General features: G+C 39.8%; 4 protein-coding genes across 4 annotated transcripts; 3 read left to right on the forward strand and 1 right to left on the reverse strand.

The window, feature by feature from the left end:
• Positions 1-416: 416 nt before the first annotated feature.
• On the reverse strand, positions 417-3,337 carry LOC310950722 (uncharacterized protein). Its single transcript, XM_083918674.1, has 6 exons — positions 3,279-3,337; positions 2,503-2,684; positions 1,022-1,141; positions 869-925; positions 673-780; positions 417-549 (listed from the first exon to the last, which is right to left on the reverse strand). The coding sequence occupies exons 2-6, from the start codon at positions 2,668-2,670 to the stop codon at positions 451-453; spliced, it is 552 nt and encodes a 183-aa protein (XP_083774800.1). The 5' UTR covers positions 2,671-2,684; positions 3,279-3,337; the 3' UTR covers positions 417-450.
• A 416-nt stretch (positions 3,338-3,753) lies between these two features.
• Positions 3,754-5,747, forward strand: LOC310950172 (membrane-spanning 4-domains subfamily A member 4A). The gene is made up of 7 exons (XM_083917834.1): positions 3,754-3,782; positions 3,872-4,037; positions 4,180-4,278; positions 4,526-4,582; positions 5,167-5,280; positions 5,372-5,488; positions 5,576-5,747. Exons 2-7 carry the CDS (start codon positions 3,876-3,878, stop codon positions 5,603-5,605), a joined length of 579 nt encoding a protein of 192 aa, XP_083773960.1. The 5' UTR covers positions 3,754-3,782; positions 3,872-3,875; the 3' UTR covers positions 5,606-5,747.
• A 4,758-nt stretch (positions 5,748-10,505) lies between these two features.
• Positions 10,506-20,745, forward strand: ptdss1a (phosphatidylserine synthase 1a). Its single transcript, XM_083917971.1, has 13 exons — positions 10,506-10,811; positions 12,272-12,363; positions 12,820-12,864; positions 12,951-13,075; positions 13,196-13,354; positions 14,079-14,230; positions 14,835-14,976; positions 16,898-17,010; positions 17,124-17,189; positions 17,324-17,423; positions 17,683-17,751; positions 18,919-18,982; positions 19,148-20,745. Exons 1-13 carry the CDS (start codon positions 10,630-10,632, stop codon positions 19,240-19,242), a joined length of 1,404 nt encoding a protein of 467 aa, XP_083774097.1. The 5' UTR covers positions 10,506-10,629; the 3' UTR covers positions 19,243-20,745.
• An 877-nt stretch (positions 20,746-21,622) lies between these two features.
• On the forward strand, positions 21,623-23,238 carry LOC310950904 (E3 ubiquitin-protein ligase NHLRC1-like). The gene has a single exon (XM_083918934.1). The coding sequence runs from the start codon at positions 21,633-21,635 to the stop codon at positions 22,875-22,877; it is 1,245 nt and encodes a 414-aa protein (XP_083775060.1). The 5' UTR covers positions 21,623-21,632; the 3' UTR covers positions 22,878-23,238.
• The last annotated feature ends 357 nt before the right edge of the window (positions 23,239-23,595 follow it).

Genomic DNA, 23,595 nt, shown 5'->3' on the forward strand with positions numbered 1-23,595 from the left:
CTACTTCCTATAAAATACAAATCATTCAGTAAAGCCTTCTGTATGTGAAACCAGCTCAAAGAAATGTGTGCAGCAGAAAAAACGTTGAAGATATTTCCACTGATAACAAAGCACAAGCGTAAAACCACACAGATACTTGCAGATAGGTTGCCAGTGAGTGAGTATGAGGCCCACTGGTACCGTTACGCAGAGAGACGCAGAGGCTGAGGTGGATGAAGAGTGGGTTTCCCTTCACACGAGAGAAGCTGACATTTATTTACCACAAGTCTTGTGTTCTCAGTCCGAGTCAAACACCAGACGCAGACCACAGCAGAGGTTTCAACTCCAATATAGACAATGGAGACAGAACAGAAAGCCATACTTGATGACAAGTTGTTTAACCCCCCTGTCCTATTCAAACAAACAGTTACTTGTGACTTAATTTATTCTCAAATGATTTTATCAGTGTGATCATGGTGATTTGGTGTGTTTCTCTTTAGAGAACCAGAAGCAGAGGATTGCAGAGGTAAAAACCTGGAGCCCCAACACACAAAGTTCCAGCACCTCCACCTGTTAGAAACACAAAGATCATCATGTAAACATAGTTTTATATTTGCCAATATAAGTAAATATCTATTGCTGAATAAGCCTATTGAAGGGTTTGATGTTGTAGTACTTTTCACATGGTCTTACCCTCAAATGCTCATCATTTTCTGGACTCCATTGAGCCAGGTCGACACTTATCAGACAAGCTGAAACTACAGCTACAATAATACAGCCACAGTTTACCCCGAGGGACACCTGAAACATAAGCAGTACGTTATTACTTTATGAATTTTTCTCATTATTGTAAGTGTTGTTTGTTGGTCTTGTGTGGAGTTGTACTCACAGGCAGTAATCCTGGATATTTGAACAACAGGTTGGAAACAAATCCAGCAATGATGAACTGGCAAAGGCAAGAATACAGAGTCAAAAAGGCAGGTTGGATATTAATTAGTTTGAAGACCTTATAGTTTGCTTTACAATTTGAGAAGAGACTTACGAGTGCTCCAGTCAGGTGGGAAACTCTGAACAGAGTGAAAAGGGACTGTTGAATCTCCTGAGTTAATGCAAAAAGAATTCCCACTCCAACACTGAGGAGACCGCTCACCATCTGAAGAGACTGACAGAGGAACAGAGACAATGAATTCATGACAATACACTTGTCCTTACTGGAATTTGTTACCAAATAAACACACTAAAATAAAATGAATCACAAGAAGAAATATACAATTAAATACTTGTTCAGCTTTGTGATTTATGGTATAATCAATGAATGTTTGTAACATTTAAACTGAAAAAATCTGATCATACAATTCATGATAATAGGTAAACACGGTCTAAATGAGCAAATAAATCACCAGTGATATTACTGTTAAGAACACTGTGCACATATTCACAGTATAATATACAGGAACATGTGAGTTTTTACCCCCTAAGAAGTAGAATACCACAAAAACCTCAACTAAGCATTTCCTGTTGCTGCTGGCCAAATGTGTAACCATGGGTAAGAAAGAAAGAATTAGTCCCACGAGAGGAAATTCACTTTTTACTCTTAATGTTGTCTTCAACACACACACAGGCCTCAAATATGCGCACATGCACAAACAGGTCTTATATACATGCATTAAAGGCCAGATGTCAGAGCTTGAGAGCTCGAGGGCTGCCCCATTAAAAAGCACCCAGAGCAGCTTTGGGGTTCAGTGCCTTGCTCGAGGGCACCTTGGCAGTGCCCAGGGGGTGAAATGGCACTTCTCCAGCCACCAATCCACCATCCTCTCTTGGTGCGTATGGGGACTCAAACTGGCGACCCTTCAGTTCCCAGGCCAAGTCCCTATGGACTGAGTTTGTATGATTGTGCATAAACTGTCACAAGCAGGTATAGTGTTCAATTTTTGTTTGGATTTTGTGAAAGCAGTTTAAAGTGTTATATTTTTGTTGCATTGTTATGAAGCAATTGATGCAAACTGACAGTAGCTCAGGTAGACCATGATGTCCAGTAGTTGCAGGGTTGGGAGTTCGATCCCTTGCTCATACTAACTGCCTACTGAAGTGTCCAAGAGCAAGACACACCAACTCCTGCACCGCGCAAAGCAGCACTCTATGATCAGCGCGTGTGTGTGTGTGTGTGTGCAGGTGAATGTGAGCCTTTGTAAAGTGTTTTGCATTATTCTCAGGATAAAGGTACAATATAAATGTTTTTTTTAAACTGATAGGTGTTTGATATAATCATTTGCCATGATTCCTCATTTGTGTCTCTCTGTTGGAGTCATATTCTATACTTAATTTATTGATTTAATGCAATGGTGAAAATACAATGGCTTTTTTTTGTTTGTTTTAACAATTGAATGAGGCTAGAGTACAACATCAACATCAACACCATGCACTATAAAGTTCAGTGAACCCCCCTGTGTGTCAATAATAGTTTAACAACATAACCTGCTCAAAGGGTTTGTTTATTGGCATGAATCTCGTCACTCTTACCCCCAAGACCGCAGGTTGTTTTTGCAGCAGGTTGTGCAGTGGCCCTTTGTGGTCTGGCATGAGCTCTGTAGCCTGGTAATGTAGGCTCACTGGCGGCTCTCTCCCCCCGGCTCTGCGTGGCACCTCATCAGCTCCATGGATATCCAAGTCAACATCAGCACAGGCCATCGTGCTCCTCTGACCTGGAGGGATGATTGTTTATAGTGTGTTGTAATATTAAGGATTGAAAAATCATTATGCTCTGTAATTTGTATTATGAACCATTTTTCTTTAGTATTAACAAGGGACAAACACTGCAGAAGCTTTAGAAATGAGTGTTACCAAACATACTAGAAACCATTTCAGTACATTGCAATACAATAGAGGTAATAAATTAATCATTTGTAATATGTAATAAATTGTGATTTTTCTTTTCTTCATTAAGGCAAACAAGATATTAGACATTAGAGATATATTTAACTCTAATGAAATATATAATGAAATATATTACATTGTCACCACAAAGTACAGCTTTTTAAAGAACCATGGAACCAAGTAAACGCACAAACACTTAAAGGAGAAGTGTCAGTAAAATAAAAGAATGTCAAATAAAGTAATATTTATTGCAGGGACCATGAAGCTCCCAACAGTCTTTTTCATATACTTAGCAGAGTTTCTTAGAAGACATATTTAATATTCACAAAAACTTCCAATCCACTAGAATATACACACACACACACACACACACACACACACACACACACACACACACACACACAATTAAATAAAGACCTTACCAGGTTTGGCGTGAAAAGTGTGTGTTTCAATCTCGAGTGCCTCGCTCTTTAGGCATGTTTTTTTTCACTTCCCTGCAAATACATTGAAAGATGAGGTCACCTCACGCCTCGACTTCCTTACTCTGCCAGTGGTCTCACTCTCGACAAGCTCATCATGTTCAACCCTCAGTGCTCAACGCCATATGTTGCAAGTTGTGATACAACACATACACTTTTTTTTTAACATGTATAAACATAAAAACATTCAAATATCAAGTTTTGACAATTTCTTTGCCAAATCAGTAGGCACGCAAGCATTTAGTGTGTGTGTGTGTGTGTGTGTGTGTGTGTGTGTGTGTGTGTGTGTGTGTAAAAGAGACAGACAGACAGAGAGACAGACAGAGAAGGAGAGATAGAGGAAGGGGGTGAGAGAAAAAGACAGTTGGCAGGTCATTTCCTCGTCAAACACATTTGACAAAGCGAAGAATCTCAGGTCTGAATCGAGATAAGAGAAGAATAAAAAAGGTATGTTACTGAAAACCTCAGCAGCAGATAGTCACATTGATAAAAAAAAAAAACTGCTTTAACATTCTTTGCTTTGATTGTGTTCACAGGAGAATGAAGAAGACATTTGTATGTGATGAATCGATGATCATCACCATCCCCATTGGGAGTCTGAGGGACGCTAGAGACGGTCAACTGATGCCAGAGAAATTTCAGTGTGTCTACAAAGATTCCTACAAGGTCTTCGCTATTAACGGGAAACCTAAACCTCTTGGAGTAAGTTCAGTTGTTTCTTACACAGGTAGATTTATGATCACAGACAAGCTACAGTATAGATTATATTTATGGCTTTGATTGATACACAAAACATGCAACAATGTAATGCAGCATTTTGCTCTTTTTTCGAAACTTTTATTAGGCAGCCCAAGTCATCGCCGGTGTGTTCATTCTCACGCTCGGCCTGATTTTTACTCACACAGATGATTTCAGCAGGTTCTACACACTACCCAGTGTTCTGGTAAATACAATCGCAAAACTGCACATTTAATTAACCCCAATAACTACTGTTTAGATAACTACCTTTAGACATTTCCATTGTATATCTAGCATCTATTTGTGTACTTCCTCATCTGTGACATCTCCATCTTCCTGCATGAGGTCAAAAAGGTTGATGCTATCTTATTTTATTGTATCTCATCTTATATTCTTTTGATATTCCACAATATTTACATTATACTAAGCATTATGTTTTATCAATATCTCAGTTTGTGGTCTGTGGTATGCTGTCCTATGCAGCTGGACAATCTCCAAACATGCATGTGGTAAGTTAAACATTTAGTTAACTTCAAAGGGTGAATTAACCCCTTGATTTAAAAAAAAAAATGGTCATCTCTTTCTATTTATCTGTAATGGTTTTTGTGGTGTTTTTGTCCAAACTTCTTTAGTTCAGTTAGATTGGAATTTAGATATAATAATCCATACTCAATTGTTTTATCTCCTAAATATGGAATATTGTGTTAAATACCTTCAAAATAATATTCAGAGTGTACGTAGTAAAAGTGAAGGGATGGCAGAATAACTTAAATATAGTGATATACTGTAGTATAACATAGTATTATAGGGTAACATCTTATTTAACATCAGCAGTAGAAGAAAATTAAAAATTAAAAGGACATTCAAAAATATGTGAAGGTTTAATTATGTTTGCCATCCAACTTTAAATTGTTGTTCTAAAGTTATTTTTCTTTAACTTGCACCAATAAGTTCATTTCTGTAACTAACAAATTTATATTTTAAGAAGGTTACACTTGTGAAATATAAATAATCAAAAAACAAACAGCACAAAATCATTACAGCTTGTCTGATCCTGCTTCTTCGTTTCTTGGTTGCCTTTTTTACATTCCAGACGAAGCTGTCATTCTCTATGAACATTGTCAGCTTCTTCTGGTCAATTGCAGCAGTGTGTCTCTGCGTGAACGCATTCCACGTTTCGCCAGAAAGTAGCTTGCATAATCCAAAGGTAAAGGAAAACAGCATGTATCCTTTCCTATGTAACCTCTCTGAAATACAAATCAAATGTGCATTCACTTCCACCTTCTCAACGTTCATAGGTCCATGAAGGAATCAGGGGGCTGATTATGTCTCTGCTGGTTATTGAGAAGTTAATAGCCCTGTCGTTGATCTACTGGTTGAGTAAAGCTGTATGCAGATCACATTTCAACACGTTGGTGTGTACTTTTCTTTATACACACAGCAACTGAATACACTGTAAGAAGGACGATTTGTAACTAATAGTGGTTATTCTTTTTCTGTAGCCCATTATCCTGCTGAAACAGGGAGACTGAGGATGGATGAAACTCAACACGCCAACCACCGACCATCACTTTACATGGTACTTCCTTATTGTATCAAAAGTGCATAACCCTCAATAATCAACATACAAAGAAGGTCAAATTAATTGTCTTCTTTTTAGAAGTAGTTGCAAGCATGTGAATTAGCCACCTATTGGATAGATGTTGTTTGTACATAGTTACCTGTTTGTATTGCATTGGGTTTTTTTTTTTATAGCAGTAGGGCTTCAATAAAAAAATATTTTTTGGTTTCTGCACTCCACAAGAACCTTCTTCTTCTATTGTTTCTTTTTTTTAAGTTTGTATTGTCCCAACTCCTGGAATTTAGATCATATTCTAATACTTCTTGTATTGTAATCAATTCTTTTTATTTTGTTCTTTGTGAATCCCTTTGTTTCAGACAAATAAAGCTGATTATGCTTCATTTTTCTTCTTGTGGACCTACAACACCTAAGACGCTTTCCTCTATTTTTGGACAATGCTAAATAAAAACTTGAAATGATTTTAAGATCATGCAAATGTTCCCCAAAAATAGTAAATCTACATTTGGTTATCATCAGTTATAAAAAATAAAACACATTTTGTCATGAGGTTAAACATGTATAACAGACATGTTTAACATGGAAGGAAGCTAAATGTTTGGTAGACCTTTGTCCGAAGCACAAACGCATCACTTAGAGCCTGAATGGATGGATTTTCGCGTGACGTGTGAGCATGTTCCTTGCGTGATCTCACATTATTGTGAGAATTTGGCCGCTGATCGAGGTAAGGTGTTTCCTACGTCACTGTGAAATCCATTCTCACGTGTGCTAGAGGCTTTAAGTTTCCACATCACACTTTTACAAGTTGAATGATAGACCAGGATTGGCTTCCAAACTATATGTGCTGTCACAACTCTATTCATGGCTTTACCCTTTCAGGAGATTGATGTAAAAATATCCATCTAGTGTCAAACTGTACATGCCTCATTTTGTACAGTGAAGCTCAACCATTCAACCGTAGGAACAATAAGAAGAACATCTTTTGAGTGGAGGGGAACTTTAAAGAAAACAAAACCAGACCCAAGGGGAAGGGATCAGTGGTTATCTAGTACAAAACATGCTTTTTTTGCACCCTTATTACTCATAATTCTTTGTGTGTATTATCCCATGTGTGGCAAGAGCAGGTGACATATGATCAATGTACTGAAAGTAGTTTTAGAATCTCTTTGAATTTGTTTCTTAAACAACCAGAAATACTATTAACAAAACATCTTTACAATACTGGTGCCCATGTTGGTTCTTGCTACTCTTCCTAATGAAAAATGATAGGGAACCCTTCTGGGAGATGAGGAGGTCTTTGGCTTCAGTGACACGTGAAGCCACGAGCGACCACATGGGGGAGATAAACACACAGAAAATCTAGTATGGCAAATTTACTTTTCAGTGAAGGATGTCTCCTAGGAAACATTTGACATTCAAATAACTGTAGCCTGACTGGTCTGGCTTATTTTACATTCCAGAGCCTGGTTTACATATTTAACAAACAAAAAAATGAATTGAGGAGGTCACAGTTTAAAATGGTTTATTGATTAGGTAGGTTAAAAAGTCAACCTCTGTTCATTTGTAATGCTTTAAAGTCACTGATGGATTACTGAGCAGGCATATTGGATAGAGATGTTCCAATACCAGTTTTACCTCAGAATATTGATTATATTATATGATACTCATGCTGAGGGTATCGGCCAATACCGAGTACAGATACCGAAGAAAAAGATCTTACTATGCCTGCATGACTGTGATATGACTACCATCGTGGTAAGGCCTGGCTCAGGTTAAACCCTTTGTAAAACATGAATGAATACAGAAAATGGAAGCCATTCGTTTTTAAATTGAACAGTATAAAACAGTAGTGCAACAGTAACTTAACTAAATAAACATAGGAATAATTATTAACAAGAACTTCTAAGAATTATTAAACTGATTAATTAAAGATTAAGAAAAACCGTGTCAGAGCTAACGGAGCTAACCAGTAAATAGATTCCTATTTCTAATAAATTGCGTGATACCCAATCGATAACCGATACCGATGCCAGCATTTTTGGCAATGCAATCGGAACTAATACCAGGCACAGGCCCAGTGGCCCATAAAGTAAAATGTTGCTGAAAAACAACACAAAATTATCACAAAGAGATGCTAAATTACCACAAGTACACACAAAACGACCAAAAAATGACTTTAACCCTATAAAACCATTTGTATCATATTTGCTACGCTAGTTTCTGAGAGCTCTATTTTATCACCATTATCAAAACTTTCCTTAAAAACCTGTTGTATACGACTTGATACCTGTACTCTGCCCCCTACTGGATTATCATTCCAATGCAGTCATTGGAGGGGCTTTTTTTGACCTTTTCAAAATGGCTGCCGTCATCAGATCAGCCACACACCTTTTTCAGGAAAACATTTACTCATTTTCAAGAACTTACAGTAAGAATAAAAACATTTTTGTTACTCATTTTTCATGATAAATATCTTCTGTATTGAAATAATGCATAATTATTTAATAGTTCATTATTTTTATTAGAGTTAAATCGTGTTAAAAATGAGTGTATCAAATTTGATACTGTAGGTATATAAGGTGATTTATCCCTAAACACTCATGTCACAATTTTGTAATATAATCTACATCAACACATGTATTACAATACACAGACTATCTTGATGATTTTATTATTCTAATTAATGGCTGAAATGCCACCTTAAATTACATTTGATTTAGAGAAAAATAAATATCAATCAGTCGATTTCATTGCATGTGTTGAGTAAGGCAAAGATGAGAGGTGTGACGGGAGACCGTACATGTGTTTCAAACAGTTTGTCACTGATGAAACTACAGAATAAACAAACCTGTACAGACTACAAGGAGAGGGCAGGTCAGTAAACACAACTTTCAAAGAGATAGAGCAGGTTCTAGGCATGTACATGCATATGGTATGGAGACAAAGCTCCCTACAGTTTGTAATGGGATGTCTGGAGATCGGTTTTTGAAATTGCTTACACCGATTGACTTTCGGGACCACCTCAGTGTGTCTGATGATGCAAAGAAAGATAATTTGTGGAAGCTTAGGCCATGCAAGAACAGTTTCTCTGCATACCACCAGAAGAATTCCATGCAGTTGATGAAATTATGGTACCAATCAAGGGAAATCTCATCTATGTGTCTACATGCCTGCAAAACCTCACAAATGGGGTATTAAGATGTGGGGACATGCTGGACAAACTTTCTTTATGACTTTGATGTTTGTCAAGGTGCAGAAAATCCAGCCAGAGAAAACTCTGAAGAAGGTGTTACAGGAGAAGTTGTGCGACAATATGACATCAACACTTCCAGCAGGAAAAGAATCACAAGGTCTTTGCAGACAACTACTTAAAATCAGTTCCCCTGGTGCAACACCTAAAAGAGAGAGGAATCCACCATGTTGGCACAATCTGAATGAACAGGATGAAAGGCTGCACCATGAAGGATGAAAAAAATTGACGAAAGCAGTGCACCTCAATTCCTCTTTTGGTGGCATTGAACCTGTGGGAAATGTGAAACGCTGGGATTGCAATTCCAAAACCTACATAATGGTACCCAGACCAGCCACTGTTGAAACATACAACAAGTTCATAGGAGATGCTGATCTCCTTGATATGCTGTCTGCACTTTACACGTTCAGCTACAGATGACGAAGATGGTACATGTACATCTGGTGGCACACTGTTACAGTGGCTGTCATCAATGCATGGAAACTCTACAGAAGTGACCAGAAAGTGGTAAAGCCCCAGATGAAACCAATGGCACTGTCAAAGTTTCAGGCTTTGGTTGGCACTTAGTCTCACAAGTGCAGGAAAGGCCAAACTCAGACCACTATCTTCTCCAGAAGAGACTCCAACACCACCCCGTAAAAGGCCAGGCTGCAGTGTGCCTCTTGATGTGAGAAGGGATGGCATTGATCATTTTCCAACATGAGAAACCCGTCAGAGATGCAAGCACTGCACCAGCAATCATTTCTCACATGTCTACTGTGAGAAGTGTAAGGTGCATCTTTGCCAGAACAAGGACCGTAAATGTATTTGTGCCTACCACAACATGAAATATAAAGGCTATAAAAAGTTTAATGTAAACAAAACAATGAGAAAAACTACCTGACATGTTCTATATTGTCAAAATGGTGTGGGAAAGATCTGTTTTTGTATCTAAAATTAACATAAGTTGGGAACAAAAAGTTGCCAAAACAACCCCATGTATCAAATTTGATACAAAAAATATATCATAAACAAAATGATGTGGCAAAAAAAAAATTGGGATTTTGTTTTAGGGCATAATAAACATTTCAGTCCCAAAAAATTAGAATTTTCTGACTATTTTTTCATGGGTCAGGCTTTATAGGGTTAAGGATGCAAAACGACCGAACAGACATAAGATGTCTAAAATATATGCAAAACCACCACGAAAAGATACAAAATGACTAAACATAGATTCAAACCAATTACAAAGCCATACAAAACAAGTAAAAATGGACATTAAATGACCACAAAGAAAAAACAAAACGATTAAAAGTAGAATTTCTGTGCGCTGTTCCTACATATACATAGTGGGGGGGCCTCTCTTACATGTCCGTGCCCAGGGGCCCACTGTCTTATAATCCGTCCATGTTTAAAGTCCTTGCACGGAGGTCACGCTAAAAACAATCCTAGCAACCAAGCACATGATGAACCAGGGCATGTGAAGAACTCTTCCGGACACTCCCTACAAAACATGTCACACCAATCCCAATCAAAAGTGAACAATTTCTCTAAAAACTGTATATCCCCTCTTTTAACCCTCTGCTCAGCTGTCACGTCTACTTTGCACGCTGTTAACTTGCCATGTTACCGTATACATTAATTTATTTTTTAACCATTTCCTGTCTGTAGCACCAGTTTCTGCTGGATCACTTTCTCATGCTACTGTGAGTGAGGAGCTGCTGCTGCTGCTGCTGCTGCGTCCTGTTATGGCGTCCGTGTACAGCGGATCACACACCTTGAGCAAAGATGATGTGAACTACAGAATGCATTTCCGAATGATAAACGAGCAGCAGGTGGAAGATATCACCATAGAGTTCTTCTACAGACCGCACACCATCACGCTGCTGACATGCACGGTGCTCAGTTTGATGTATTTCGCGTTCACGAGGTAAGTCGTTCGCAGCTTAGCAGTTAGCTCGCGGCGTTAGCTTTAGTTAGCTAGCGCTCGGCTAACAACAGCAGCAGCAGTGATGCTGTGACACTGCACAGGTACACAGGGGAGGCTTAGCTATTCTAAATGGGATTTTCTCACTGAAATACACATTATATCCATATGGAGACACTGGGATAACTTTCTCAGTGATGCCTGCCGACGTTTCGCTGTCTTTAATCGTCAAGTTAATAAGAAGAAATGTGTTATATAACGGTGGTCCAGTGATGAACACTTTCCTCTGCTGATATTAGCTACAATGTAACCAGCAAGGAAACGGTACATTTACAGCGAGTATCTGCTTTACAAACCAGTTTACCTTTAAATATAATTTAATAAAACCCCTCATGGCTTCTGTTTGAAACTTGCAGATGTGTAAAAGGCAAAGTCACATGACTGCAGCTGTGGAGGCATATAAAGCATACACACAGGCGATTCTAAAATCTGTTGGGGCCCAAGGCAAAAACACAATGGGGACCCTCAGCATCAACACCATTATAGGTTTGTTAGAATCATGCGGGGTCCCTTAGAGAGGTCGAGGGCCTTATTCACAAACCATCTTTAGGCTAAGAGAAGGTCCTAACTTGCTGATTTAGGAGTAACTTAAATAATAAGTGGTGTTTAACTCCTAATTTCAGGACTTCTTACTTTTTAAGAAAAGTGTAAGTCACAAAGCATTTTAGCGCTAAACCACCACCACCTAAAACTATGAAAACAAAGACTCCTAAGTCGAAGTCACTAAGAGTAAATCAGGAACGACCTAACATGGCGGCTGCAGTCAACATTTTGGAGAGATTAAATGATAGTGAGATTTTAAAAAGGTATTGCCTTAATCGAGATGGCATTATGAATTTGGTAGAGTTGGTCAGGGATGCCATCACAGCACCGTTGTATAAAAACCAACCAGACCCCACATAGTGCGGCAGTTAATTCACTTCCCCATTTAAGTGTTTCTATCATAAATTCACTCTTAGGGACTCATTCCCTCTCAGCCAATCACTGCTGGCTTAGAAAGTATGAACATGATGTCATCCAAAGCAATGACGTCACCCCACCCTCTAGTCTGAGTTTCGGAGTCCCTCCCACTAGTAAAAGTTGGTCTCATTGGTTTTGGGAATAGGTTTGAAGAAATTAGTCTTACCTAAGAACTTTTAGTGCTCCTCAAGAGTACTCTTAGTGCTAAGATAAAATGTTTTGGGAATACAGCCCAAGGTCTCCTACTTTCATTGCTAATTATAGTTTAAAGTTTGTTAACCCTCAGGGAGGCCCCCCTACTAGCCCGGGGCCCCAAGCAGCTGCTGGCCTTTCCTGCTGGCAAGCGGCACTTCTGAGCGTACCCTACCTGTAAAATGTTCGGTTTATCATTTGCCATAGCATCACCGGTGATATTAACTGTGATGGGACATTTCTTCCTGCAGAGATGATGGGAATCCAGACAGTAATCTCTGGGTGGGGCTCATCCTGGTCATCTCCTTCTTCCTCGTCATCAGTGTTTTGGCATTTCCTAACGGTGAGCAAAAAATGGACCCTGAAGTTATTTTCTTTCATTTGATGTTGGTCAGTAAGGTGCTCCACAAACATTATTACTAACTGTGTTAAGATATGACTGATTGCTTTACACATCACTGTTAGTTAAAAAAAGAATGTCATTGTCATATTGTGAACAAAACAAGGCTGCAAAACAGTCCATTCAACATCAATTCAACATCAATTCAACGATAAGCAGATTGAATTTTTTTGCCATATAATTTTTCTCAAACATTGCCCGGCCCTTGTGTGTTGTCTCTGATATACTCTTGTCTGCTGTTTATGTGTAAATGTTTGCATGGTCTGTAGGCTGTTGAAACTGAATTGCCCTTTGGGATAATAAAGTTGTTTAAACTTGAATAATCAGAAGCCTGTGTCCATTCCATCACGTGTTGTAGATTTTGTCTTTGACATAGTTTGTTTATGTGCCTCACTTTAGGTCCATTCACCAGACCACATCCAGCAATATGGCGAATAGTTTTTGGTGAGTATTGCTAAAAGTGTGATAACTGTTATTGTTTGTAGCTTAGATTCCCTTTTCTTATGTCACGTCTCTCTGATCCTGTCAAGGTCTGAGTGTCCTGTACTTCCTGTTCCTGGTTTTAATCATCTTCCTCAACTGGCGGCAGGTGAAGCAGCTAATGTATTGGTTGGACTCAAACCTGCGTTACGCTAAGAGAGAGGCAGATATAATGGTGAGTGATGAAGGCTTACACAGGAAATCAATTTACATATTGTTTTTCATGCACCAGTTGCGTTCACTAGCAGGGGATTATCAATTATTGTAATATGGCTATCTATGCTGCTATCTGCAGGATTATGCTGTGAACTGCCACGATATCACCTGGGAGAGAATCCTGAGCCATTTTGACATTTTTGCATTCAGCCATTTCTGGGGCTGGGGTATGAAAGCCCTCCTCATTCGAAGCTATGGCCTCTGCTGGACCATCAGTATTACCTGGGAGCTTACAGAGGTAAAGAAGCACACACCAAATTATGTTATCACACAATAGCCGGCTTTGGTGGCCTCTCTCTCCCTCTGTCTCCCTCTTTAACTTTGTAATGGAGACATTTTATGGTCATCAAAGCTGGCGATGTAAGTGATTTATCCAGTGGAAATAGATGGGTTTTGGCCATTAACAAGGTTCCCCTCCACTCAAAATAGCGTTTTTCTTCCGTTTTTGTACTGTGAAATGTCTGACATTGACTATAGTGACTTGTATCTGAGTGCATCTGAGTTTTTTCACATTCCTCTCCTGACGGAGGAGAGGTCTGTGCAAACCAATCACTGTCTAATACGTGAAACATGATTCGATGGGGGAACAACTTCAACACAACACCAGCAAAGAAATCTGAAACCTCCACTGCAGAGACCGTCAGTACAGTACAGAGAGAAAACACACTGCCATCATAACCGCCAGCCACTGACAGTTACGAGCTAACAAACAGCAGAAACTAATAAAGGGTGCTAACTACGCTTACCATTCTTATACGTCCACTAGTCCCTCAATGAGTGAGAAACAGTAGATGTGCTGCATCTGTGTTTTTTTTTGTTTGTGTTTTTTTTACTTTCTATGTTAACGCGTGTCTTGAGTGGGACTTTATAAAACACATACTGAATATTATTGTAGGCTGAAAAAGTAATAGTTTTTTTCAGATATGATGTAAAATCTCATAGCCACCTCATCTCCCGTTCAGCTGTTCTTCATGCATCTGCTGCCTAACTTTGCTGAGTGCTGGTGGGACCAGGTGATTCTGGACATTCTGCTGTGTAATGGAGGAGGCATCTGGCTTGGCATGACTGTCTGTCGCTTTTTGGAGATGAGGACCTACCACTGGGCCAGTATTAAGTATGATCTGCAGTCTAGAAATAAACTATGTTTTAGTAGTTTACCTTATCCAATTTTGTGTTCATCCTTGGTCTGTTGGATTTGTTAACATGTGTTATATGTTAAGCCTGGCGCATATATTTCCTTCCCTGACTGAGTAATGATAGCTCATGTTTGTAAACAGTAATGCATTATGAACCTTTTAAATATCTTTACTGAACTGAAATGCAAAATATATCCTTGAAGGGTGATATTACAAGCTATAGTACTCATATATAATTCTTTATTTTTTTGGCATTTATTATTAAAATTCAAGCCATTGTTAGCCCAATTAAATATAACTTTACTGCATTAAATTACATTGTTAACTTTTATCCATAAAAAGAAATCAGATGGGTAAAGGCTATCTAATACATCAAACAAGTCACTTGAGATCCTGTCTTAAGACGCATAAATTGTTGTTTGGAAATTTGATCTCCCGAGTTCATCAAGGCAGAGTGGACGTGAATGATTAATGTAATGGCATTCATTTCATCCAGCTTTGTCTACTGTACTGACAAAATACTTGTAAATTGTAAATCTATCTGCAAGTCTTTGTAATCCTTCTCCTGTACTTCCCATCCAGGGACATCCACACCACCACAGGGAAGATCAAGCGGGCCGCATTACAGTTCACCCCCGCAAGCTGGACGTACGTACGCTGGCTCGACCCAAAGTCTTCCCTGCAGCGAGTGATGGGTGTCTATCTGTTCATGATCATTTGGCAGGTGGGTCACTGAGAAATCCTCTCCCGCCACCTCATAGTAATTAAGTGCTGACTAGTCAGGGATCATCCGGTGTGCTCTGCATGCTAAATCCAAGCTAATCTAATGGCCTCCTCTGTAGTTGAATTATATGCATCCATGTAAGACAGGTTTTAGATTTCAAGAGTGTCCTGCTGTCTACACATAAACCTCTAATACCATACAGGCGAAAAACATGCTAGATTACGTGTGAGCAATTTATGATAAAGAGAATACAATGAATTGAGAACTTGAATAAGCGCCATGGCTTTCCAATGTCGAGTCAATTGCGGCTGCCAAATCTCTACCCACTGGCAGCCATGGTAATGAAAGCTGCCATTTATCTAATTTTTGTATGGTGATGAAACAACATTGTCCTCCCCTCTCCCTCACTCAGGCAGTTTCCAACTCTCTTGAGGCTTTAAATAGTAATTACCAGTCTTTCAGAATTAGTTGAAGAGATGGGGCACATCTCTGCTCTACTCAGTGTGCTGACAGTTTAGCTGCTCTTCACTGGGCTCAACCACACAGGCTCCAGGCCAAATGAGTGAATAACACAGCAGAAGGCTTCCCTCTCATTATCCTTCAGTGCAAATGAGAGGGACTTGGACAGAGTGTTCCCCTAAATGAACTGTTAGTATTGTTGCCAATTTGTTAATCCAAGTGTGACTTGCATTGTAAGAGAATCTTTGTTAGTGTCCAGACTGAACTGGCTGACCTTTTTGGTGCATCGGCCTGTAATAAAGGGTTTGATCCTCATTGCCAGTAGTCCTTACTCACAGCAGACATTTGGACTTGTCGTACACAGGTGTAACTAATAACATTAATAATGGCCGCATTCCCTGTAGCTGTCTGACTGCAGATAAGCCTCTGGGGGCAATGGCTAATATTCCTGGCTTTCTGGTGTAACCAGCGGATATCCTGGCCAAGACCCTTAGACTGGCAGTCATTGTTGCGGTCCAATTAGCAACTTCAGATGTGATAATGGAGTTGGAGTCTCTATAAACGGATATCTGCGTATGAATGCAGATTAAATAATAACAAAATGCTAATGAAAAACTCAATCATCAGACAATAGCCTGTTGGTTCAGTGGTTGCATGTCGGCTAATGTGTTCCACCTCGTTTGCTATCCAAACGGACTATTTACCTGCATGCAACCAAAGCCTGCATGTGATTGGTAAATGCTACTCTGTCTAAAAAACAGAAACCAGATTTAGAAACTGTGAATAAATGTTACAGTACATGTAATTCCAGTAGGATTCATTTCTTTCTTATATTCTCTATATTTAGGACAAAATGGGCAACAACAAACCCATTGTATGAGATGTAACCCCGAAGATTGACTGTGCATACAACACACGTGTTAACTCGATGTAAAATGTTTTATAAATATTTTCAGGACCAAGTGTCAATAATTTACATAGGATTTTGACATTTTAAGGAAATCACAGTTGTAAATAATAAAATTAATGGTGACTGTATTCAATTCAGCTGCTTCAGTTTCAAGGTCCTGGTGCATGCTGTCACACTGTCATGGCTTATGGACAATAGAATAGAACATATTGTTAATGTTATTAGTAATACATTTCCTCCCATGACGATGTCTAGTGTAAAAAGGTTCTATGAAATCAAAAGTGTAACACAGTCCATTAGTAGTAGAGCAGTGACACAGTTTTTATTGTGTTGGCTCTGTACTGTAGCACAGTCACTAAGCCAGTCACTTGACCATAATCCAACTTGTGTTACAGTTTACAAGATTATTCATAGTGGGTACTATGTATTAAAAGTGCTAATGCTCCGACAATCATAAATTCTCGCCCCTGCTTTTCTGTGTTGTATACAATAGCTGGCTACTACACGTGAAAATCCTAATTCTCTTCTACCTGATTCCTTCTTTGTCCATAGCTAACAGAGTTGAACACATTCTTCCTCAAGCACATTTTCATCTTTCCTGCGAGCCATGCTCTTAGCTGGTGTCGGATCCTGTTCATTGGTATCATCACAGCTCCAACAGTGAGGTAAAAACACAAAAGGCCATTTCATTAGGAGTTTGAAAAACCGATTAGCTGCAAAGCTGACTAGACTGCAGGTGGAATTTGCTAATGTTTGCATTGTTTGTTTTTGACTTAAGGCAGTATTACGCGTACCTTACAGACACACAGTGCAAGAGGGTTGGAACCCAGTGCTGGGTGTTTGGGTAAGTGAACTCAAATTGTAGCACATAAGGGCATATTTGTTTTAAGCTTCCTTTTTTTCAGTTAAATTAAAAGTTTACTGCAGGTTGATCGTAGGCTTCAATTGGTATTGTTTGTTTTCTCTCCTCATTCATAGAGCAATAGCCTTTCTGGAGGCCTTGGCTTGTATTAAGTTTGGACAGGACCTCTTCTCAAAAACACAGATCCTCTATGTGATCCTCTGGCTGGTGTGTCTGGTAAGATCAAGATCACAGTAATGTTGCATTTCTGTGTCAAAATGAATTTCTATGGTGGTAGTAGGCGTGTCATGTTTTGAAACGCATAAAATCTTTGACTTAACTTTCTTTGACTTAACTTGGGCGCCAACATGCCATAAATTTTCACATCTTTCTGTTTCAACATAAACAAAACAATCGGATACAGTTCTGCGAGTAACTGATTGTTTTTTTTTTAATTAATCATTAAACAATCTCTGTTATGTGTTATCTGGTTTAGGCCTTCATTACATTCCTGTGCCTGTTTGGGATGGTGTGGTATGCTGAAAATTATGGTCCAAGAGAAAAGGTATGTCTATTGCTTTAACTTGTTTAAGGTTTTTTCTTTGGCACTTGTAAAGTTTGTCACAGTTCATAATAAAAAGTAACTAATGTTATGTTGCAATCTTATAAGGGATGCATAGAAACTCCATCTGTTTAAGTAACCGGGTAGTTTATGTTGTTTTTAATGCTGCAACTGTAAAAATAAGTTTTAAATTCTGTTACAATGCAGCTTAGGAATGCAAATTTACATTTTCTGACCTATAGCCAACCCTCATTAACTAATCATTAACCCTTACCCACAAGCAAGCAACAGTCTCAGTTTAACTGTCTTGGAGGCTCGGACATGCATTCCGCGTTGGCGGACAGCTACGGACTGCAGCTACAATGTTGTGTGCGATGTCGTTGTCACACACTGTACAGCCACTTTCCTGGATTCACTTTGCGTGTTGGTGCGAAGTCTGCAGCTGTCTGAGGAGCATATGTCCGAGCCTTCCTCGACCACAACACACCTCTGTCTGCTTTACATGCTTTAATGTTCAAAAACCACATTATTTTACCTTAAACTCTGAATAAAGTCTGAATATTCCTGTATTCACCCTCTGTCGGAAACACTCTGTCTCTTCAATATGGGATCTTTTTTATAACTTGCTTGCAAGTTAACCAGCAGTTCAGAAATAGATTGTATAGCCTGTTTTCTTTAAAAATGCAATCAACTTTTTCAAATGACTTCCATTTTCTATTGATATTATAGTTTTTAACTATTGAACTGGTTAAAAAACTTTATTAATCGGTCAAAATTCTTATTGTCAGTTAACGGTTAAATGGTTAATTATTAACATGCTGAAACCAGCCTATGAGAAAACCAACCACTCTCCACAAGAACTTTAACCACTCATTGTTCTTAGCTGTGAGACCAATCTCTCTCACATGCCAGGTACTCCATATTTGGAACACCTTTGTCTGAATGACAAGAAGCCATTTATTCAACAGAGAGGCAAAGCCAGCAATGTTGCATGCTCCATATCTAAAGAATCAGCTGACTTACTCTTTAGGACTGTAAATATAAACCTTAGGACCTGTTCCCTTTGTAGATCGCCATTCAGTGTACTATGAAAGCTCTGTTGACAAGGTCAGTTAGCTACTGTATGTCCAGTTAATGGTATGTGTGTCTGAACCTCTTCTTCTCTCACAGAGCTTCTCAGAATGTGAAGACAGTAATCATGACATTACTGACCATGTGCCAGAAGTATTTAAAGGTACAGTGACTTTACAGTTACTCATTAACCACATAAAAAAGTCTAATAAAAGTAAACATTAATCTTGAACTGTAATCTTGTAAAGGGCTGACCTCTAGTGTTTGGACCAATGTTTTACTCACACTTTATAAACTGATTCCCAAGTGTTTGACCGTCATGTTTCAGAAGAGTCAGAGGTGGACGACGACAGCCCGACAACCAGACGTAGAGGGAGGAGTTTCGGAAAGACCCAATCCATCAACGGCATGGACAGCCAGTAGGAGTTGGAAGCAGAGGCTGGTGTGTGTGACTCCTGAACTCACTCCAAGGAGCCAGGTGTGAAGGATCACAGGTTGAAAAGGGGGTATAGATACAACCACTTCCTGGTGTTATTAAAGTCTAGAAAGCCCCCCACCTACACTAGAGGGAGTGAAGACAGGAGAGACTAAGTGGATGAACCGGCCCGTGCAGTGTTGTTGGGAGTGCACAGAGGCTTGGACTACAGAGATGCACGCTTAACAGTGTGGTGTAGTCATAGAAAACAACTCCTAAACCACTGATCACAGGTTTCTCTGTGTGTAAGGAGAGAGAAGGTGGTATTTTGTGTGTGTGAGAGAGAAAGAAATGGCAAGAAAAACAACTGCCGATTATAGATGTGACTGCATGATCATTGTAGCTGATGAACTATAATTTACAAACATTTATCCTATGATACAGTATATCATTGATGGTCAATGTACATTTTTGACTGGTTTAACTCCAGCATGTTGGTTCAGCACATTTAAATGTTAAAAGCCATTATGTAGAATATATCACATTAATCAGGAGCCGCTATGTTTATAGCACAGAAAGGCAAATGTAATTTTATTAGCATCTGTCATCTATTGTCTATTTATGTCATAGATGTTCACACTTGCTTTCGTGTTTTATAATTTGAATGTTGGCAGGATTTCAATGCAAGACAGCTTTAACTTGGTAGGATCATTGACTGAGGATTGTGTTTGACCTGGAACAAAGCAAAGCACACAGTTTAAGCACTTTTCAGAATGTTTTCTTGCAAATACTGTACGTTTTGTTATGCTTGAGAATTTCGTGGATCATCGTAACCTTGAGTGATTTTACTCTCCCTGTCCATCTGTGGCTGCTATCTTTCTTTTTTCCTTTTACTGTAATGATAACGGAGGGTAATTATTCAAATCCCTGCATGTGTAGTCAGGCTCCCTCTGCCTGTGTGCAGGTGTGGCTTTGTTTTATCGTCAACCTTCTCGTTATGGCATATATTGCAGTTGCATGCCTGTGTCAAATCAAATCACGTGTTTTAGTAGGAACATGTTACAAGAGTAGATCTTTGTATAACACCACCACACACCAGGACGCCAGTATTTTTACTTTTCAACATTTCACTGTTATCGTAACACTTTTAATTCACCCCCTGTGCCTGTTTTGAATGATTTTTTTTTAGTTTTTTTTTTTACTCCCAACTTTTCTGTGTGTACTACGACTTAACTTTGGCTTTTTGCATTTGTATCTTCTGCTCTTGAGTGCATTCTTGGACGTTATTTTCATTTGCTCTGTCAGCATCATCGCAGTACAGATATATCCCTCATAATCCTCGACAATCCAGACGTTGACCTCTGTGGAATGGACCAGGCTCCCGTGCTACAGTACATGCTATAAATGGTACCTTGTCTGTGGATTTAGATGTCATTTGCCAAAAACAATTCCACTGAAAATAACTGTTCTTTTTCACTGTGAAATAATGAAACATAATAAAATGTTTTACCTTTCCCTCTTAAACTCTTATTTGAGGCATTTGTCCTTTTTTGGTTTGGACCAGCAGCACTATACTTTCAACAATAAAGTCCTTTGTTACTCAGTAAATAATTTTTGTACTTGTTACATTCATAGAAGTAGGAATCTGTTTGATCACTTAACAATAGGAAATTATGAATGGCCTTGCTCGACCCCTGATCACCCTGCTGCAGCAAAGGAGTGCCAGATTGGCTGACTCGAGCACTGCCCGTTTCGGATCAGATTTCGCTCAGTCTGCAAACCATGAAACTCAGAGACTGAAATAGCTGCTGACCTATAACAACATGTATTTGAAGGTACGGTTGATGTTCTCTTTGAAAAGAGCAGCCAAGAATGCCAAATAGTCCTAAACATGAATAGCAGTAATAGAGGTATATCTAGAAAGTCGAGTGCTGAAAGAAAACGCCTTGAGTTAGGAGCAGCTGTCAAACCACTGAGATCCTGACTTTGAATACAGCCAAGCACCTTAATATTATACCCTAATACTAGATATACATATAAAATAAGGAGGGTGGGGTTTTTCTTCGCTATTCTTGTTTGCTTTCTGTTAAAAACATAACCCAGGCTGTAAACACTTAACCTCTCCAACACGGGTGTAAGATGATTTCCAACGGAGGGCAGCAGAGAGCCTCAGTGTTGTTGCAAAATGTCACGTGACCCCTTTGGGCCTAAAGCCCAGCACATGACATAGTGTGTTGAAATTTTTTTGCAGTGCCTCTGCCTTCATATCCTTCTCTTCACCATTCTCTCCATCTGATTTACATCACCAGTCTTTCTGTTTCGGTTTCCTAAACCTGCAGCCTGCATCAACTGACTGATCTGTCTTAGTAGGTTTAAAGAGCATCTGGATATTTCAGTCATGGCCACGAGTCCTGGTTCCCACAGCCGTGGCAGCCTGAGTCCTGAAGGGATTTTGAGAGCGATCCAAATCAACTTGCTGGAGTGTAAAGTCTGCTTCGAGAAGTTCAGCACGCAGCAGAGGGAGCACAGACCACAGAACCTTTCCTGTGGCCATGTACTGTGTCTGGAATGCGTCAGGGCTCTGTCCCACCCTCTCCTGAGGAAGCTGGAGTGCCCCTTCTGTCGACAGCTGTGCAGTGTTGACAACACCTCCCACTGCCAGGCCCTTAGTGACCTGCAGGAGCTGATGTTGTCCCGGAGCCCTATATCCTCTGCTCCTCCTCACAGGTTAAAGGCAGGCCTGGGCTTGGCCGCAGGTCAGAGATCCACAGCTCTGCGCCTCTGCACAGCTTTTGGAGGGTGGGGGACACTTATCAACCCCACTGGGATAGCTGTTTTGGGGTCTTCAGGGACAATAGTGGTGGTGCATGATGGAGAGAAGAGGGTGGCGGTGTTCAGTGCACAGGGCAGGAAGCTGCATAGTTTTGGACGAAGAGGACAAGACAGTGGGGAGATCTGTTTCCCGGTGGATGTGGCGGTGAGTCCCTGTGGTCAAGTGGTGGTGACTGACGCGGGGGATAAAGCCCTGAAGGTTTTCACCTCGAGGGGGAACCATCTGTTGACGGTCAAAGATTCCCTGCAGATGCCCTGGGGTGTGGGCACAAACAGCTGCGGGCACATCCTGGTCTCAGACGTCCAGGGCGGCACGCTGTCCCTGGTAAAAGTGGACTACACCCAAGGTCTCGCTCTAGAGCATCGAACAGCCATTTCAGACCTGCAGCATCCAAAAGCGGTGGCCTGCTGTCAGGTTACGGGGAACACTGCAGTGATGGAGCATTTGCCTGATGACACGTATCCACCAGGGAGGCACCAACACACAAGGCTGGGAGTGTTTACCAAAGACTTCCACCTCCTTTATCAGACTGACAGTTTCAGCCTGACCCTGCAGTCCACAGTGAGGCTGAACATGTCAGGCATGGCCTTTGACAGAAATGGAGATGTGGTTGTGATCGACTGCCATCAGGGGATGATTTGGAGTTTGGGAAAGCTCCTGAATGTCCCAGTCCTGACCCCACTTGTAGGGGACAACCTCATCCGTCCAGCTGGACTGGTGTCACTGAACAACACGCTCATCATACTGGACAGTGGAGACCATACAGTGAAGACTTATTCTGTTAAATCTGAGGCTGGTCCCATGATTTAGCTCAGTGGTGGAGTGGAGGGTATACACCGGTGTACATGGTATACCCACCTCTTTTTCTGGAGGTTTAGAGTAGACCAAAGACAAAAAGCCAGTGGAGTATGGAGAGTATACCCACTTTCTCCTCAGCAACCCCTGTACAACCACCTCATCAACTACCACTACACCACTGATGTCGCTCGTGTAGGAACAGTATGAGCAGAATATGTGAAATGCACTTATTATAATATAAGTTATGAGGTGACCTGGCAATACTATTTATAAAAAGTTTTACATTGAAAGTTGTGTATATGAATATAATAACATTAGTGCCAAAGGCTACTTTATTCTTTGTTTTGCAAACTAATGTATAGGCAACATTTTAGACTGCTGTACAATTATTAAATGTATAATTAAAGAAATATGTTTGTTTTCTTGTTAAATACTGGATACTTTCACCCTCTGGAGCCACAAAAATACTTCAGATTCCAAAAAAAACCCCGCTCTTGGTTGAATTGCTCACAATTCATGTCCACAAGGCCATAAACCGGTGCTAAGGGTCACGCAAATAGAAATTACTTTGTCACAAGTCAAAAGATAAGGGTCATGTCTTCCATATTATTATTATATTTTCACTTTTTAAACATTCTTACATTTAAATACCCCTGGTTCTGGTTTTGGTTGACAGTTGAATTGTTTAAATGTTTAAATAAGCTTTATGCCTCTCTGTATGTAAGTACCT

The sequence above is a fragment of the Echiichthys vipera genome (genome assembly GCF_963691815.1).
Source record: "Echiichthys vipera genome assembly, chromosome: 8".
Lineage (NCBI taxonomy): Eukaryota > Metazoa > Chordata > Actinopteri > Perciformes > Trachinidae > Echiichthys > Echiichthys vipera.

Coding starts and splice junctions, on each gene's coding strand:
- LOC310950722 (XM_083918674.1), bottom strand. CDS start 2,670: ATGGCCTGTGCTGATGTTGACTTGGATATCCATGGAGCTGATGAGGTG. Junction 926..1,021: donor CCCACCTGACTGGAGCACTC/GTAAGTCTCTTC, acceptor TGCCTTTGCCAG/TTCATCATTGCTGGATTTGT. Junction 781..868: donor AATATCCAGGATTACTGCCT/GTGAGTACAACT, acceptor CTTATGTTTCAG/GTGTCCCTCGGGGTAAACTG.
- LOC310950172 (XM_083917834.1), top strand. CDS start 3,876: ATGAAGAAGACATTTGTATGTGATGAATCGATGATCATCACCATCCCC. Junction 5,281..5,371: donor GTAGCTTGCATAATCCAAAG/GTAAAGGAAAAC, acceptor CAACGTTCATAG/GTCCATGAAGGAATCAGGGG. Junction 5,489..5,575: donor GATCACATTTCAACACGTTG/GTGTGTACTTTT, acceptor CTTTTTCTGTAG/CCCATTATCCTGCTGAAACA.
- ptdss1a (XM_083917971.1), top strand. CDS start 10,630: ATGGCGTCCGTGTACAGCGGATCACACACCTTGAGCAAAGATGATGTG. Junction 13,076..13,195: donor AGAGAGAGGCAGATATAATG/GTGAGTGATGAA, acceptor TGCTATCTGCAG/GATTATGCTGTGAACTGCCA. Junction 14,977..16,897: donor TGTTCATGATCATTTGGCAG/GTGGGTCACTGA, acceptor CTTTGTCCATAG/CTAACAGAGTTGAACACATT.
- LOC310950904 (XM_083918934.1), top strand. CDS start 21,633: ATGGCCACGAGTCCTGGTTCCCACAGCCGTGGCAGCCTGAGTCCTGAA.